This window comes from Pseudochaenichthys georgianus, chromosome 5 (assembly GCF_902827115.2).
Source record: "Pseudochaenichthys georgianus chromosome 5, fPseGeo1.2, whole genome shotgun sequence".
Lineage (NCBI taxonomy): Eukaryota > Metazoa > Chordata > Actinopteri > Perciformes > Channichthyidae > Pseudochaenichthys > Pseudochaenichthys georgianus.
The window spans coordinates 41,434,681-41,450,840 of record NC_047507.1 but is presented as its reverse complement, the minus strand read 5'-3'; the positions used below and the strand labels follow the sequence as shown (position 1 = coordinate 41,450,840).

Genomic DNA, 16,160 nt, shown 5'->3' with positions numbered 1-16,160 from the left:
CCCCCCTGCACCCACGACTCCACCTGCAACCACCACCAGGATTGAGCCAACCGACCCCCCTACCACCCCACCTCTGCCTGCCAGCACCCTCCTCTCTACCACGGCTCCACCCACAACACCCACCCCCCGCAGAGCTCACTACCCACCAGCAGGAGGAGCCTTTTGTTGTCTCCCAAAGTGTCACACCCAGTGTCACCGTGGCAGCCACGCAGTTGGTGCCAGTCACCATTGCTGACGGTGTCGAGGAAGACCTGGACCCTGCGGTGCCTTTGATCCTCCCCCCATATGAGGAGGATTCCACCGAGATGACGGGGTCTCCCCACAGCGGCACTCAGGAAGCCGAGGGAGCTTTGAGCCTGGCCGAGCCCCCCACCCCTGCCCCGTCTGGCTTCCCCCTGCCCACACCCTTCTCTGTGGGTGACCCCGGCAACTCAGAGCCCCCTCCTGACCTGAGCCAGACCACTACTCTGAGGCCCACGCAGGACTCCAGCACTCAGGCAGGGGGCCCGGGCAGCGACACTGAGGGTCTCCTCGATCCCATAGAAGAAGAGGACGATGTCCACACTGAGAGCACTGCACTGTCAGAGAACGACACGGCAACATTTTCTGCTGCCACCGTGCTCTCAGGTGACGGTGAGGTGGACCACGCCCCCCCGTCCTACCCCCACCTGTTGGATACTGACTCAGAGCTGGACTACCAGTATGATTCAGCTGACGCCTTCCTCCCGGTGAGTTCAGCCGCCAGCCTCCTACTTCTTCTTCTTCTTCTTCTTCTACTTCCTGTCAAATCTCCACCGACAGGACCACAGCTCAAACCCTCCTGTTCCTCCTCTGTCTGACACCTGGCTCTGTTTCCTTTTGCTTGTTATACTGATCCTATGGAATAAAGACGGCTGCCCCAGTGTGTTCCGCTGCCCCAGTGTGTTCCGCTGCCCCAGTGTGTTCCGCTGCCCCAGTGTGTTCCGCTGCCCCAGTGTGTTCCGCTGCCCCAGTGTGTTCCGCTGCCCCAGTGTGTCCGCTGCCCCAGTGTGTCCGCTGCCCCAGTGTGTTCCGCTGCCCCAGTGTGTTCCGCTGCCCCAGTGTGTTCCGCTGCCCCAGTGTGTTCGGCTGCAGCTGTTTTTTAGCCATTCATTTCCTTTTTTCATGCTTTTTACATTTACAGATCAGTATTAGTTTTACAAGCTGACTTTGAACGTTTTCTGCTGTGTGTTTTTGCAGTGAATGGAATATGTTAACATTAACACAATATTTAGCAACATGGCTCCGTGTAAGGAAAGAGGATAAAACAAACCCTGCATGTTTAGGGATATCTAAGAAATGATGAAACATTGCTCTCCTGTCACTTATCTGTGGACACACAGCATCTCATGCAGAGTTGAGAAACATCTCACTTTTAACTTTTCAAACTCCAAACCCAGACGGCACTGACTCACAGCTCCCTCTGGAGGTACTAAGGCCTTTATACTTGTTTATCACTCGTGCAGCATCACTCCGGGACACAGAGTGATGCATAACATCAGTGGAGCTTTTCTTTAGGCCAGTGCACTGTTACTACAATATGACATACACGTCAGAAATGAATACAAAACAGTTGATAGATCTGCAGCATCACTGTGCTACCTCACTGGCTGAGTGTGTCTGTGTGTATTACAGGGGGACGAAGGCTCCTACGTCAGCTGGGGGTCCTCAGCGTGTCCCTGTGTGGAGAAGGTCCAGGGCTCAGCGCTGCTCCCTGTCAGAGTGGAGAGGAAAATCACCTTACTGGCACGCAACCTGCACCTCTACCAGGTACACACACACACACACACACACACACACACACACACACACACTCTGTCTCTCTCAGCCTCAACTCATGTAAGTGATGACTCTGTGGATGCTATCACTAAACAGTCTCTCTCTCTCGGTGTGTGTGTGTGTGTGTGTGTGTGTGTGTGTGTGTGTGTGTGTGTGTGTGTGTGTGTGTGTGTGTGTGTGTGTGTGTGTGTGTGTGTGTGTGTGTGTGTGTGTGTGTGTGTGTGTGTGTGTGTGTGTGTGTGTGTGTGTGTGTGTGTGTGTGTGTGTGTGTGTGTGTGTGTGTGTGTGTGTGTGTGGTGTGTGTGTGTGTGTGTGTGTGTGTGTGTGTGTGTTCAGGATGCAGACCTGGACTATGAGTGTGTGTTGGTCATCGAGGGGCAGACGGTGGTGGTGGACGCCTACGTAGAAACTGATGACATGAATCCATCCAACTTTGACATCACCTGCCAGCTGCACCAGGTCTGCACTCACGCTTCATAAGACCACGTGTATCAAAGCTCGGGCCCGCTGCAAACGATCAGTTATCTGGTTTGAATATGTATAGGCTTGAGTGAAGTTCACTTTTGTGTTTCCTTCGGTAAGCTACTGATGACATTTCAACCAAAGTGAAATGTTGTCATTTAGAGAATGCAGAAAATGAAAGCTGGTCAAAATAGCAACAAATATGCAGCAATGTGTGAGAGATGAGTCCAATATGTTCATCACAAACACAGGTGGAAGGCTTTGATCAAGTACATGTCGTTTATGATGATAAACTCGTGATTTTTTAGGCAGCATTAAACTGTGTACTTAGTCACAGTGTTTGAAATGAAACCGTTGTTTGTCCAGTACACATATTCTGCTCCGGTGGAGGAATACAATGCCATGGTGTATGTGAAGAGGAGGGACACCTTCCATGTGGACAGCTCTCCTGATCTGTATGGTGAGTTCAGGTTCTAATGCTTTACACACACACACACACACACACACACACACACACACACACACACACACACACACACACACACACACACACACACACACACACACACACACACACACACACACACACACACACACACACACACACACACACACACACACACACACACACACACACACACACACACGCACACCCCTGACCTGCCTGTGCTCTGTCTCTCAGTGACTCTGTACAACTGCTCGGTGGGCCGCTCTGACTGCAGCCGCTGCCACACCGCAGACCATAAGTACGGCTGTGTGTGGTGTGGGGGGGCCCAGGCCAGCTGCTTGTATTCACAGTCCTGCAGTGAACCCCTGCAGCAGACATGCCCCGCCCCCGTCATCCACTTGGTGAGTACTGACCCTTGACCTCACTGTTCTTAATTTTTTTGAATTAAAAAAAGCGATTTGATTACAAGGCATACACACATACACAACACTTACATAAACTAACTACATGACAATCGACAGATCAGGAACAGAGAGGAAAGAAATCACACACATTGATAAAAAAGGTATCACTTACACATAATGGGTACAACATTAATATATTACTCACAAGTACATGAATTGTCACATCTTACCACCTGGTCATTATAAATGTGTTGTGTTCTATAACATTTTTCCATCTTTCATTAAATATATTAACTTTGTTTCTGATTCTCGTTTTTTCCATTCCATAAATTGTATTTACTATATTCTTCCATTGTGAGTAAATGAAGTTATTATCTTTTAACCAATTCCTTGTCATTTATGTATTGCTATTCTCATTACGAGAATTACAAGTAAACTATTGTTTATTAAAGGTTTGTGGGAAACTCATATATCTTAGAGCTTTTTCCTCACCATTAGTTTAGAGACTTGAATGAATCGGCATGTACAGATGAATCGCTAATGTGAAGAGATGCCATGCTTCCGGAAAGCTTACTGAAGCTTTTGTATGGCTTCTTCAGATTGAGCCCCTCTCTGGCCTGCTGGAGGGCGGCACCATGGTAACCATCTCCGGCTCCAACCTGGGCCAGAAGGCAGAAGACATCCTGCACTCTGTGTCAGTCGCAGAGATTTCCTGCACCGTCATCCCCAGCCTCTACGAGGTCTCCTCCAGGTACACACAACCTCTGCAGGGGGGTGGAGGGTCTTAATGTTCATATCTTTAACTTGATATCATCAGAATTGAGAAATGATTTTCTTAAAGTAAACACTACAAAACAAGAACAATGTCATTGTAAAAGAATGATTGACTTTAGTGAACATTGTCAGGGTGCATGTATGCATGTTTATTAAGAGCATCTGACCAGGGACTGATGTCTGTCTCCAGGATTGTGTGCAGGACCAGAGCCAGTGGAGGAGAGAGGGCGGGGCCTGTGTCTGTAACCGTGAGCGGGGGAGAGTTAGGGCGCTCCCCCCAGACCTTCAGCTACCAGGTACACCGCATTAAGTTACATCACAGTGGGTCAGTAGAGGTCTGGTGAGACCTTGCTGTGTTGTTGCCGAGCAGCATAAAGCATCAACATATTATAGAGTATGATAAATCGGGTGGGAGTCCTTACCCCAAGTGAAGGAGTTCAAGTATCTCGGGGTCTTGTTCTCGAGTGAGGGAACAATGGAGCGTGAGATGGGCCGGAGAATCGGAGCAGCGGGAGCGGTACTGCAGTCGCTTTACCGCACCGTTGTGACGAAAAGGGAGCTGAGCCAGAAGGCAAAGCTCTCTGTCTACCGGGCCATGTTCGTTCCTACCCTCACCTATGGTCATGAAGGATGGGTCATGACCGAAGCGGCCGAGATGGGTTTCCTCCGCCGGGTGGCTGGTGTCTCCCTTAGGGATAAGGTGAGAAGTTCGGTCATCAGGGAGGGACTCGGAGTTGAGCCGCTCCTCCTTCGCGTCGAAAGGAGCCAGTTGAGGTGGTTCGGGCACCTAGTTAGGATGCCACCTGGGCGCCTCCCTAGGGAGGTGTTCCAGGCACGTCCAGCTGGGAAGAGACCAAGGGGTAGACCTAGGACCAGGTGGAGGGATTATATCTCTTCGCTGGCCTGGGAGCGCCTTGGGACCCCCCAGTCAGAGCTGGTTGATGTCGCCAGGGAAAAGAAAGTTTGGGGCTCTCTGCTGGAACTGCTACCCCCGCGACCCGACCACGGATAAGCGGGAGAAGAAGATGGATGATAAATCGGAAATCTGACAAGTTTGAAAATGTGTATTTAGGTTGATAAAGTTTTAAGGCTGTCGAGGCAATTGAGCAATACAAAGTTATGCAATTATTTTGACCAACATTGCAGTTGCGATATGATTTGCGAAGGGAATTATCATTTTTAAAACATTATTCACATTGCGATAAAAAATGCATGTATATTAAAACGATACGTTTGTAGGCTGGTACTTCTTTGCAGCATCACTATACTTCATTCAGATATTTCCACATATATTGCCATCCAACATACTGTGGACTGTGAATTGGATTTTGTGAAGTCCATTTTCGCGAATTTTGATAATATTTTGGATTCATTATGCAGCCCTACTTACGGTCGTCTCCCTCCACCCTCTACCCCTTCTCAGGACCCCTTTGTGATGGGGGTGTCTCCTGAACGGGGGCCCAAAGCTGGAGGGACATCCCTGACCATCACAGGCCGAAACCTGCTGACAGGACGTCCTTCTGACCTCACCATCACCGTGGGGGGGGTGCCCTGCGAGATGTAAGGGACACGCGCACACACTCGATTCAAAGTAGCTTCCATGTGAAAGCTGCTGTTTCTGCTCTTATCTCTGTCACCATAAAGACCTCCTCGTTTATCGTTCCCTCTGTCTGCCTGACCTTTGACCTCCGTTTGAGGGCAGGGGGGGGGGGGGGTCAGTGAGGTATCACCTGCTCTCTGAATGTGTCTCTCCTGTGTTCCTCCTCAGTGTGTCGGAGGTGCAGAGCTCCAGTGTTCAGTGTGTGACGGGCAGCAGTGATAAGACCGGAGACCACCGGGTCAGCCTGCACTACAGCAGCAGCCAGCGCCACCTCCACACCCCTGCCTACTGCTACACCCACAACCCCAACATCACCCACGCCTCACCTGCCAAGAGCTTCCTGGAGTGAGTCTGGCCATCAGCTGCTCACAGTGTGCAGTTGACGACCATGAGAAGTGTTGAGACCATTGGATATAGAAACTACAAGATGAAAATGATTACCTCTGGCGGACAATTTTCTTTCAAATAAAAATGACCCAGCGTCCTCTAAAACTTCAAAATCGACCCAAAATGAATCAAATCAGCGCACAGAGTACAAATATCGCCATATTCTGGTTAAAACAGCCATTTTTTATCCTGAACATTTCAGAAATGGATTCAACGTCCTCAATAACCCCCAAAACCACTGCAACATTTTCCAAATGGACCAAGCCATTTTTTTGTTACTGTTGTCAACATAGGCTATAATGCTAATTCATGTGAATTAGTCGCGCTCATGCTAATTGTGCAAATTGCCCAGCATATAGCTCTGAAAAAAATGAAGAGACCACTTCAGCATTATCAGTTTCTCTAGCTGGACTATTTATAGTTATGTGTTTGATTAAATTAAACATTTGTATTATTCTATAAATTACTGACAACATTTCTCCGTGTTGAAATTCAACAGACACTGGAATGGAATCGCTGCCATTGAGATTTAAGGAACATGTGGAGTTGTCTATCCGGCAGTTTCTATAAAAAGGAGCATTATTGGCTTGCTTGCCTTTTTAACTTGGTTATGTCTAAAGTGACCGTTTCTATGCCGGATGCTGACTTTGGGGGACTCAACATTTCCTGGTTCACAATAGGACAGTATGAGCTGACGGAGCAGTGTGCAGTGTAATGATGGCGTGTTCTGTTGTTTAGTGGCGGCCGGCTGATCTACGTGTCGGGTCACAACCTGGATGTGGTGCAGGAGCCCCGCATGGTCGTCTCCGTCTCCCCCTTCCAGTCCATCAGCCAGAGTAAGAAGAGGAGGAGGAGGAGGAGTGTAGAGCAGCATGGGGGGAAGACCCCTGAACGCAGCTGTCCTAGAGACCCCCTCTGCTCTGTCAAACAGGTATGTGTGTGTTATTACTAGTTACCTGTAAAAAACATGTTTCAATATAAAAGGAATGTAATCTGAATACTTTCCGTTCATTTTGGACAACCTCAATTTCAAATGCAATGCAAATAATTCCAAGAGAAAATAAATATCAATAAGAAGTGTTTTATGTAAGACAACAGAACAATGTGACCCTAGGAAAGAAAAAACAAGATATTCAGAATCCAAAATGTGTCCTCTTATGGGATAGACCTTTAATAGTATAGTTAAACTGCTGATTTAGTTTAAACGTCACCTATCATGCTATTTTTAGGCAATACAGAGGAAAAGAGAGGGTTTTATTTTCTGACGCTGCGTGAGTTCCCTGACACACCGGGGGACATATTTATGTATCAAAGACATCCAAAGTGCATTTAGCATGATAGGTCCCCTTTAATACATTAATTAAACAGTGTTTAATACATCAGGTGTTTGTTCACCAACTGCATTTGAAGAAATGTAAAAGTAGCCTAAATTAAAAAAGAACAATCAAGCATTACGTCTACCTATGAAATATACATTTTTTGTATATAAATGTAGCAGTAATCTGATTACACTTTTTGTTGTTGTATGTAATGGGTTTTCTCCTCCCCCAAGCCTGTGTGAGTGAGTGTGTTGCTTTTTTATTTATAAACTCCTTTCCTTTACTAAACGTCTTCCTTTCTCCCTGTGGGATCAGTTCTCGGAGCGCTGCGAGGTGAACTCCTCCTCCCTCATCCTGTGCCGCTCTCCCATGGTGGACTCCTCCATCTGGGGGTCAAAGGTCACCGCAGAGTTCCTGCTGGACAACCTGCACTTCGACTTCAGCCGTCTGAACCCCCAGAGCTTCAGCTACGAGCCCAACCCTGTCCTGAGCCCGCTCAACCAGCTGGACCCTCTGAAGGCATACCGCTACAAACCCCGGCAGCTTCATCCAGCTGGAGGTCGGGGGGGGGGGGGGGGGGCACTTGTTTAGTGGGAATGCTGATACAGCATTCCAACTATCTGTTATGCTACGCACGAAATTCTTTATTATTGCGCCGGGTTATTTTGCACCTCTTCTTCTCCCACATTCCACATCGCAGAAACTCCGTTAAAACATCAAAATGTCAGCTCGGTCGGGAATCGATGGCTCTTACTTTTCTCATTCATAACTTTCATAATTCCAGAGGTACATCCCATAATACATCACATTTTTAACCATTGAAGTCAATGGAGAAACTCTTCAATCCTTCATACTTTCACTCAGACACCTCATTCGAACTTTAAAATGTTACACATCTTTCTGACATTATTCGTGTAACACAACTTTTTAATGTGATTCGTACTTTTAGAGATATTAAACATTGTTCAGACCTTGTTAAAGAGGCCTTCTTCAGATTTTAGAGTGCATGATGTCACAGCTAGAGTGGAGGACAGATTAATTTTGCCTTCATATTTTCTTTTAAACCTTCCATAATTCCCAAACCCTACATTCCTGAGACATAATTTTTCATGACAAACGTAGGAAAACATCTCGTAGCTTGAAATATTAAAAAAGATTAAGCAAAAATAATTAAAACAAAATGCCTCTTGAAGCCATGAAGTGACAAAGACTTTCAACATACCTCCATTAAACCCCATTGTAAATTCAGCCTCACCTTTCCCCACCACAGCAGCCGCACACCTTTAGTTAAACTGCCAAAAGGCCAAATTATTAACCCGAAAGTACACAAAAATTACACTTCAGATGCTCAAGTTCCTTGACATGCTTCACGCTTTGAAATTTCACCGATATCTGGTACGGTTCTTCAACAAAACGTTCACATGTAAGAGGTTTATCTCTCATTCAGAACAATGAAAATGCTCTCCTCTCACTGATTACTGCACATCACCATGGAAACTTTTGATCTCTGGACATGTCGTTAGCTCAAATATAAACACCTGTATCATGGAACACGATGTCATCACTCCAACTGACATGCTCAGAGCAGCAGACTTCAGATAATGGTTAATGGTCCTGCCCTCAACAGCTCTATGTCAATTATGGGGTGTCATCATATGCCGTTTCCATGGAAACACATCCCTCGCCATAAAACACGATGTCGCTGTAACTCCAATGGACACGGTCCGATCGTCCCCCAAACTTCGCTTGTATATCACCAGTCCATGCCTCAACAGCTTTACGCCAAATATGAGATCTCACCATAGTCTGTTGCCATGGAAACACATCCCTTGCCATAAAACACGATGTCGCTGTAGCTCCAATGGACACGGTCCGGTCGTCCCACAATCTTCACCTGTATATCACCTCTCCATGCCTCAACAGCTCTACGTCAAATCTGACATCTCACCATATGCCGTTTCCATGGAAACGCATCCATCGCCATAAAACACGATGTTGTCGTAACACCTATGAAAAGGGTCAAAACAGCACCAGACTTCAGATAATGGTTAACGGTCCAACCCTCAACAGCTCTACGTCAATTATTATTACATCATCATATGCCGTTTCCATCCCTCGCCATCAAGTTAGTTCAAAAGTTTGCAGTTCAAATATTCTGCTGCTTTTCCAAGCCTTTGTAATTTCTTTTCTTCTCTCATCACACATTCAAGCCCCCAGTGTTCATGTATAATTAATCTAAATTCTTCACTTTCTTCTTGCACATTACATTTCAGCATAGCAGTTTAGCGTCAGCTTTTCAGCAAAAAGCATTCCCACTAGCAATTTCTTCAGGAATTGTATCTCTAGTTTTTATTTGCTTTTACTCAGATCTGCTCTGTTTGTTACTGTGTCCAACTAAGTCTCGATGGAGGCGCTCGTGAATTGTTGTTACGGAAACAGAGGGGTTTTAGGTTGCCATAAGGCTGTTGATGGTCTTATTATATGCTACATCGGTTGGTATTGTGGCACATTTGTAACGCTGTGCCAACTTGGGCAAGCACGCAGGCAAACTTGAGGAGCGCACACAGGGTGGAGAGAGAAAGAGAGAGATATTGAGGGAAGTAGGGATGGGTATCTTCTGAAATGTATCGATTCCGGTTCTTATCGATTCCAAAATTGTAAAAGAAAGAGGTCAAAGGTTTAGATAACAGAAATATCTTTATTCTTTTAAGCTTTAAACTGACATTTTTACGAATAAAAAATGTACATGCAATACAAATTACATTACATTTAGCTGACGCTTTTATCCAAATCGACTTACAATAAGTACATTCGACCAGGAAGACACAACCTTGAAGAAAACAGAATCATATAAGTACATCAGGTTTCATAGAGCCAAACATTTCAAGTGCTACTCAACTGGCTATAGATAAGCCAGTCCTTTATTAGTATATAAGTGCTCTGTTAGCAGTTCTTTGTTAGTAATTCTATCGCTCGAAGTGGAGTCGAAAGAGATGAGTTTTCAGTCTGCGCCGGAAGATGTGCAGGCTTTCTGCTGTCCTGATGTCAATGGGGAGCTCATTCCACCATTCCGCAAATGTATTGCACAATAGCTGCGCTTTATTTTAGCTGAGCTGTGCCTGTGGCAAGCTATTAACAGGCATTGCACTGTGCCTTGTCTTTTTCGTGTAGTGGAGCCTCACTTCAGAGCGTTTACCGCGACCCATCTTTGGTGTTATGAAGTGACTGAGCTCGTGAACTGTCTACGGGAGGGTGGGGGGAGCCTCGCTGCGGGGCAACTGTGGACCTCTGTCGCCTGTCAGCGCAACTTACATGATGCTGTTTAAAAAAACTGAAGGGCGGTGCCGGCCGTCAGCGAACCGAGCCGTTCTGTGATTCTCCAGAACACATAGATGGCCAGTCCGCCCCTGGTTACCCTGTATTCCACCGGGTCACCGTAGCGCAGACGGACCCAGTGGAATACAGGTTCTACCCGCGTTTAGGAACCGTTAAGCAGAACCAAAATTGTGTATTTTGTATGGGTACCCGGTACCCGGCATTTTCTTATCGGTTCCCATCTGGAACCGAGTTTCAGTTCCCAACCCTAATAATAAGCAGTGCTATGTTTTATTGTGGTAGTACAAAACAGGAGTAAATACAAATATAATAAAAACTGTCAATTAAAACCATAGTCTACATTGAAATATAACACCACTATTAACAATTAAAAAAATTGGAGCAGCCTGAACATTTTGAAGAAGAGTTTTAGGGGAAAGTTCTGAAAGCTAAACTGTAGGATCCTTCTGCATGTGTTCTCAGGGGGAGAACCTGGACCTGGCCGTCACTAAGGACGAGCTGGAGGTTATGGTGGGGGAGGGTTGTGTGTGCTGTGAAGACCCTGACCAGAAACCACCTGTACTGCGAAGCCCCCCCCTCAGCAGCCTCCACCAGGACCCAACGGCAAGAAGAGGGAGGGCTCCGACAATCTGCCTGAGTTCACAGTGAGTGTGTGCTTCCACTCTGAAAACACAGGAACCCATTCAGATCTTTAACCCTCAAGCGGGTCCGACTGTATAAGCTGACTGTGTGTGTGTGTGTGTGTGTGTGTGTGTGTGTGTGTGTGTGTGTGTGTGTGTGTGTGGTGTGTGTGTGTGTGTGTGTGTGGTGTGTGGTGTGTGTTGTGGGTGTGTGTGTGTGTGTGTGTGTGTGGTGTGTGTGTGTGTGTGGTGTGTGTGTGTGTGTGTGGTGTGTGTGTGTGTGTGTGTGTGTGTGTGTGTGTGGTGTGTGTGTGTGTGTGGTTGTGTGTGTGTGTGTGTGTGTGTGTGTGTGTGTGTGTGTGTGTGTGTGTGTGTGTGTCAGGTCCGAATGGGCAACCTGAACTTCTCCCTGGGTAAGGTTCAGTATGACACCCTCAGCCTGGCCACCTTCCCCCTGGAGGCTCAGATTGGAGTCGGGGTGGGGGCTTCAATCGTAGCCCTCATCGTCCTCATCATCGTGCTCATCTACAGGTCAGTTGGGGGGTGTTATGTTTCTGTGCAGTACAGAAAAATCCATGATCTGATCACCGTATAATCAAGTTCCTACTTAGTCCGCAAGGATTTCTTATTTCTGACTGAGTTCCATAATATTCAGAACCTTTTGGTCCAGGGCCCGCTTGATGACTTAATAGTTAATGCTATAACCCTGCATTAAATAAGTAAACAGGGTTACAGGGTCAAACCGTGTTGGCCATGCACACTGAAGGCTCCGTTACGGCACTATTATCTGATAGACAGAAACATAACCTTAGCATACCTAATGTATACAAACATGTTGCATTTATTAAATTATACTCTGCAACTATGTAATCTGTCATGCCCACATGACAAATCTCTTTCACATAGAAGTTGTACACCAGTCTACCAGGTGGGACTAAAGCTCCTTACACACCAAACTGACACCGAAGAATCCCAAAGAACACGTCCCGACGGAACGTCTCCTGCGTCCTGGCCATGTTTCGGCACGGCCGTAAAGACACCACGGTGCAGTACACACCGATCTGAATAGGGCGACACGACGCTCATCGACAGCCCGACATCTATCGACGCCGAAAATCGGCTCGGTGTGTAAGGACCTTTAGTAGATGGAAGATCAGACTTTCAAACATTCCACCTTCACCTCCATGTGTCGGGTCCTCCAGTGTCTCCATTCTGACCCAGCATGACCCCCAGATGAACCCTGATCCTTACTGGTTGGGTCAAATTACTTGACTCAACTTTTTCACAATCACTCTGGATTTCCACTAATCCCGTGTGAAACTGGTTTCCATGTGCTCTCTCCCTGTCTCTGCTGCTGCCTGCCAGGAGGAAGAGTAAGCAGGCGCTGAGAGACTACAAGAAGGTGCAGATCCAGCTGGAGAACCTGGAGACCAGCGTGAGAGACCGCTGCAAGAAAGAGTTCACAGGTAAGAGAGCAATCACATGACGGAGTAGAGAGCAGGACAGAGGAAGCAGAGGGAAGAGCCAGAGGTGGAAGAAGAAGAAGGTTTACACACATCACACCTCCATAGACATGTTCCTCACAGCCCTCATGGCTGCTGCACAGGAGTTTAATGTAAGCCCGTCAAGAAGCCAGCTCCTCCCTCCTCACCTGCATGTAATGTCATATCATGAAATAAATCAACTGTACAGTTAAGGTACAAGGAAACAAAGTTAGTTCAAATAGAAGTGCAGCAAGTGCATAGCTTATTTTACAATATTTATAGAATAGAGTTTTACAAGGAATGCCTCAAATCTTGGCAAAATAACTAATAAGGTTACAACTTATAAATGAATACAAAGAAATAACTTCAAGTCTCAAGGTAAGAATTTAACAAAGTCATGTACCGGGACTGAAATATTTATACGATAAAGTAAAGATATATTATATAAAATGTTGTATATATTATAATATGATATAATAGTAGAAGCTCATATCTCCCCCCTGCCTCAGACCTGATGACGGAGATGATGGACATGTCCAGTGACCTGGTGGGCTCCGGCATCCCGTTCCTGGACTACCGGAGGTACGCTGAGCGGATCTTCTTCCCCGGCCACCGGGAGTCCCCTCTGAGGCGGGACCTGGACGTGCAGGAGTGTCGGAGGCAGACGGTAGAGCAGGGCCTGGTGCAGCTGTCCAACCTGCTCAACAGCAAGCTCTTCCTCACCAAGGTAGTCCTGCCGCCAGCGGGAGGTGCAGCAAGCACTCCCTTTGAGCAGAGGGATGATTTCCCACTCTTCTCTTCCTCAGTTCATCCACACTCTGGAGAGCCAGCGGACCTTCTCCCCCAGAGACCGGGCCTACGTGGCCTCGCTGCTGACCGTGTCGCTGCACGGCAAGCTGGAGTACTTCACCGACATCCTGAAAACTCTGCTCAACGACCTGGTGGAGCAGTACGTGGCCAAGAACCCCAAACTGATGCTGCGGCGGTAAGAGGGGGGGGAGTGAGGGGGTTAAAGGTGTTCACAGATATTTTAAATATTTAGAATTTTGTTTTATTGTTTTATGTCCTATATATATTATGTAAGGAGCTTGGGACTTGAGCTGTTGCCGTATCTACACTGTAGCATCTGTGCATATGCCAATAAAGCCCTTGAACGTTGAAGCTTGAGATGTCTGGCAGGGATTCTCAGTGTGTGTTCTCAGTGTGTGTTCTCAGTGTGTGTTCTCAGTGTGTGTGTTCTCAGTGTGTGTTCTCTCTGTGTGTTCTCTCTGCAGGACGGAGACGGTGGTGGAGAAGCTGCTCACCAACTGGATGTCCATCTGCCTCTATGCTTTCCTCAGGGTCAGTCATCACATATATTCCCGCTACAACTAAACAACTAAAAGCAATGTCAGTCAAATCACAGTTTGACAGCTATAGGCCTACAGCTTTCATGTGCGGGATTCACAATCAGGCCAGCTGTAGAGAAGACCCTCTCAGCTGGAACGGAGGTTGCGGGTATAGTAAGGTATAGTATGTAGCCTATATAAGTTTAATTTGGCATAGTTTGACCTCTACACCGCACTCACTAACCTGGTCGAAATATTTCCACACATTACTCCTTTTTGACGCCATGTCTGTGTCGGACTCTTCTTAGAGTGTAAATAATTACCGGACTATGACTGGTAAATATGTTGAATACCGGCAAAACTAAATCTCTCCAGTCAAAATGTCTATGTACTTTGCCGCCACACACGGTTGCCGAGCAGCGCTTATTGTTGTTTAGGCTGGCCAATCATGTGTCGCGAGTGTTGACAGGGGGCGGGGGAGCACGCTCTTGAACTGTTAGCGCCGGAACCTCGCAACGGCTGCGGAGCACATTTGCCCCACATTTGGGCCTTGGGTTTGAGTCTGCATGATCTGCGTGTAGGGAGGGGCAGCAGCCATATCTTTGGCTAGAACTAGCTAGATCTGATGGATTTGGACATAAACATGAGTGAAGTATAACCGGACACGAGAGAGAGATCAGCACCTGCAGCTCTGCCCGCTGTGAGGGACCGGTGAGCGGAGCAAAACACACCTTTAGACATCACACATTTAGCTATGGCACTGTCGTATACATATATATACACATTGAATTATTCAATTTGATAATATCAACTTAGGCATCACTCCCGGAAAAATAAAATAATTAATAACTCATATTCGAATATCTGAATAATTTTGAATATTCGATTAATCGTTCCCATCCCTCGTGTCTACAGTGTGCCTATTGAGCTGTTTAGAGCCATGTGGGACAAAACCCGATCCTGCCCCTCCCTCTCTCTGTCTAAGTGAACGGTGACTGTAAAAACTACACTGCGCATGCTCAGAGTATGTTCCTATTTAATGTGTGAGGCAAAAAATAATGACCATAGGGGCATAGAGCTGCCATCCCCACCATACGTCATCTCACATCATTCAGAGCTGATTGGCTGTAAGTACAGTGTGCCGCGAAAAAGTGTGGTGTGTGAAGAGGAGACGAGAGACGCGTCCTAAAACCAGGAAGTAAGCTGCGCATGGCTTCCCTCCACAAAAAAGCAATGAGATTTCTCCATGGGATTTTAGAAAATAGCTCAAAATAAGATCTGTGGGAAACGTAGCTGTTAGATAAATGTACGCTTTGTTCAGCCGGATAATATCCACATGTCTACCCTACTTTTATCATTTTCGAATCATAATCATTTAGATTTATGATAGACTTTTGAAACTACAAGAAGATAAGGAGGACTTTTACAAAAAAGTAATAGAGATTTTTGTCCAGAAGGATAGGCAAATGGACTTCATCTTCAAGTCAAGGTAAGACCACCATGTTATTGAAAATGGGATCTTACTAAGAGAGAACAATTCAATATTAAATGATAACATTACATTTTTTGGGTATCCTTCTGTTGAACTGTCTGTTTCAAATTAATTGAAGCATCAGACTAAAGAGGCTTTTGAAAATAATATTATATTTTGATTTGGGTCAAAATATAATATTTGTAAACCTGAAGAGTCAGTGCCAGTGCCTCACCAGCCATGAACCTCACTGCAGAAGCTTATAGACATCTAAGTGTTTTGTGCCCCACCACTTTTGTACATATAGAAACGCCACTGGATACAGATACAAAAAAGACTAAAACAAACACCATCTGTTCACTCAGGCCTTTGGCCTCACTAATATGCGGTACCCAGCAACCTGTTCCTGTTTTGTTTTCTTCAGCCTATGTATCTGTATGATTATTGTTACTTCCCATTGTAAAGCGTCCTTGGGTTTCGTGAAAGGCGCTATAGAAATTGAAATTCTTATTAATATTATTACTTCACTTTGCTTTGCATAATGGGTAATATATGAAATAAATGAATGTTTCCCGCGATGTATCTGTGTTGCTTTTTAAAAGGAAAATGAATTTGCGACCCAAATAAATGACTTCTATATAGTGCCACGGGAACATTTCTGATGAGTCTCTGTCCACCAATATCTAGTAAGTAGTCGATTCATTTCTGGTGAAAATCACACTCGGAATAC

The 16,160-nt window shown here is 46.1% G+C and overlaps 1 protein-coding gene across 1 annotated transcript in view; it reads left to right on the top strand.

Moving 5' to 3' along the window:
* plxnb1b (plexin b1b) overlaps nucleotides 1–16,160 on the top strand; it is a 135,867-nt gene that overhangs the window by 105,483 nt on the left and 14,224 nt on the right. Inside the window, 21 exon segments of the mRNA XM_034082633.2 lie at nucleotides 2–124; nucleotides 126–728; nucleotides 1,654–1,788; nucleotides 2,134–2,256; nucleotides 2,626–2,719; nucleotides 2,942–3,108; nucleotides 3,711–3,862; nucleotides 4,076–4,181; nucleotides 5,309–5,445; nucleotides 5,654–5,830; nucleotides 6,611–6,803; nucleotides 7,507–7,722; nucleotides 7,724–7,750; nucleotides 10,990–11,049; nucleotides 11,051–11,095; nucleotides 11,097–11,171; nucleotides 11,530–11,678; nucleotides 12,513–12,613; nucleotides 13,141–13,358; nucleotides 13,438–13,616; nucleotides 13,906–13,972. Of these exon segments, the coding sequence (XP_033938524.1) occupies nucleotides 2–124; nucleotides 126–728; nucleotides 1,654–1,788; nucleotides 2,134–2,256; nucleotides 2,626–2,719; nucleotides 2,942–3,108; nucleotides 3,711–3,862; nucleotides 4,076–4,181; nucleotides 5,309–5,445; nucleotides 5,654–5,830; nucleotides 6,611–6,803; nucleotides 7,507–7,722; nucleotides 7,724–7,750; nucleotides 10,990–11,049; nucleotides 11,051–11,095; nucleotides 11,097–11,171; nucleotides 11,530–11,678; nucleotides 12,513–12,613; nucleotides 13,141–13,358; nucleotides 13,438–13,616; nucleotides 13,906–13,972 (3,147 nt within the window).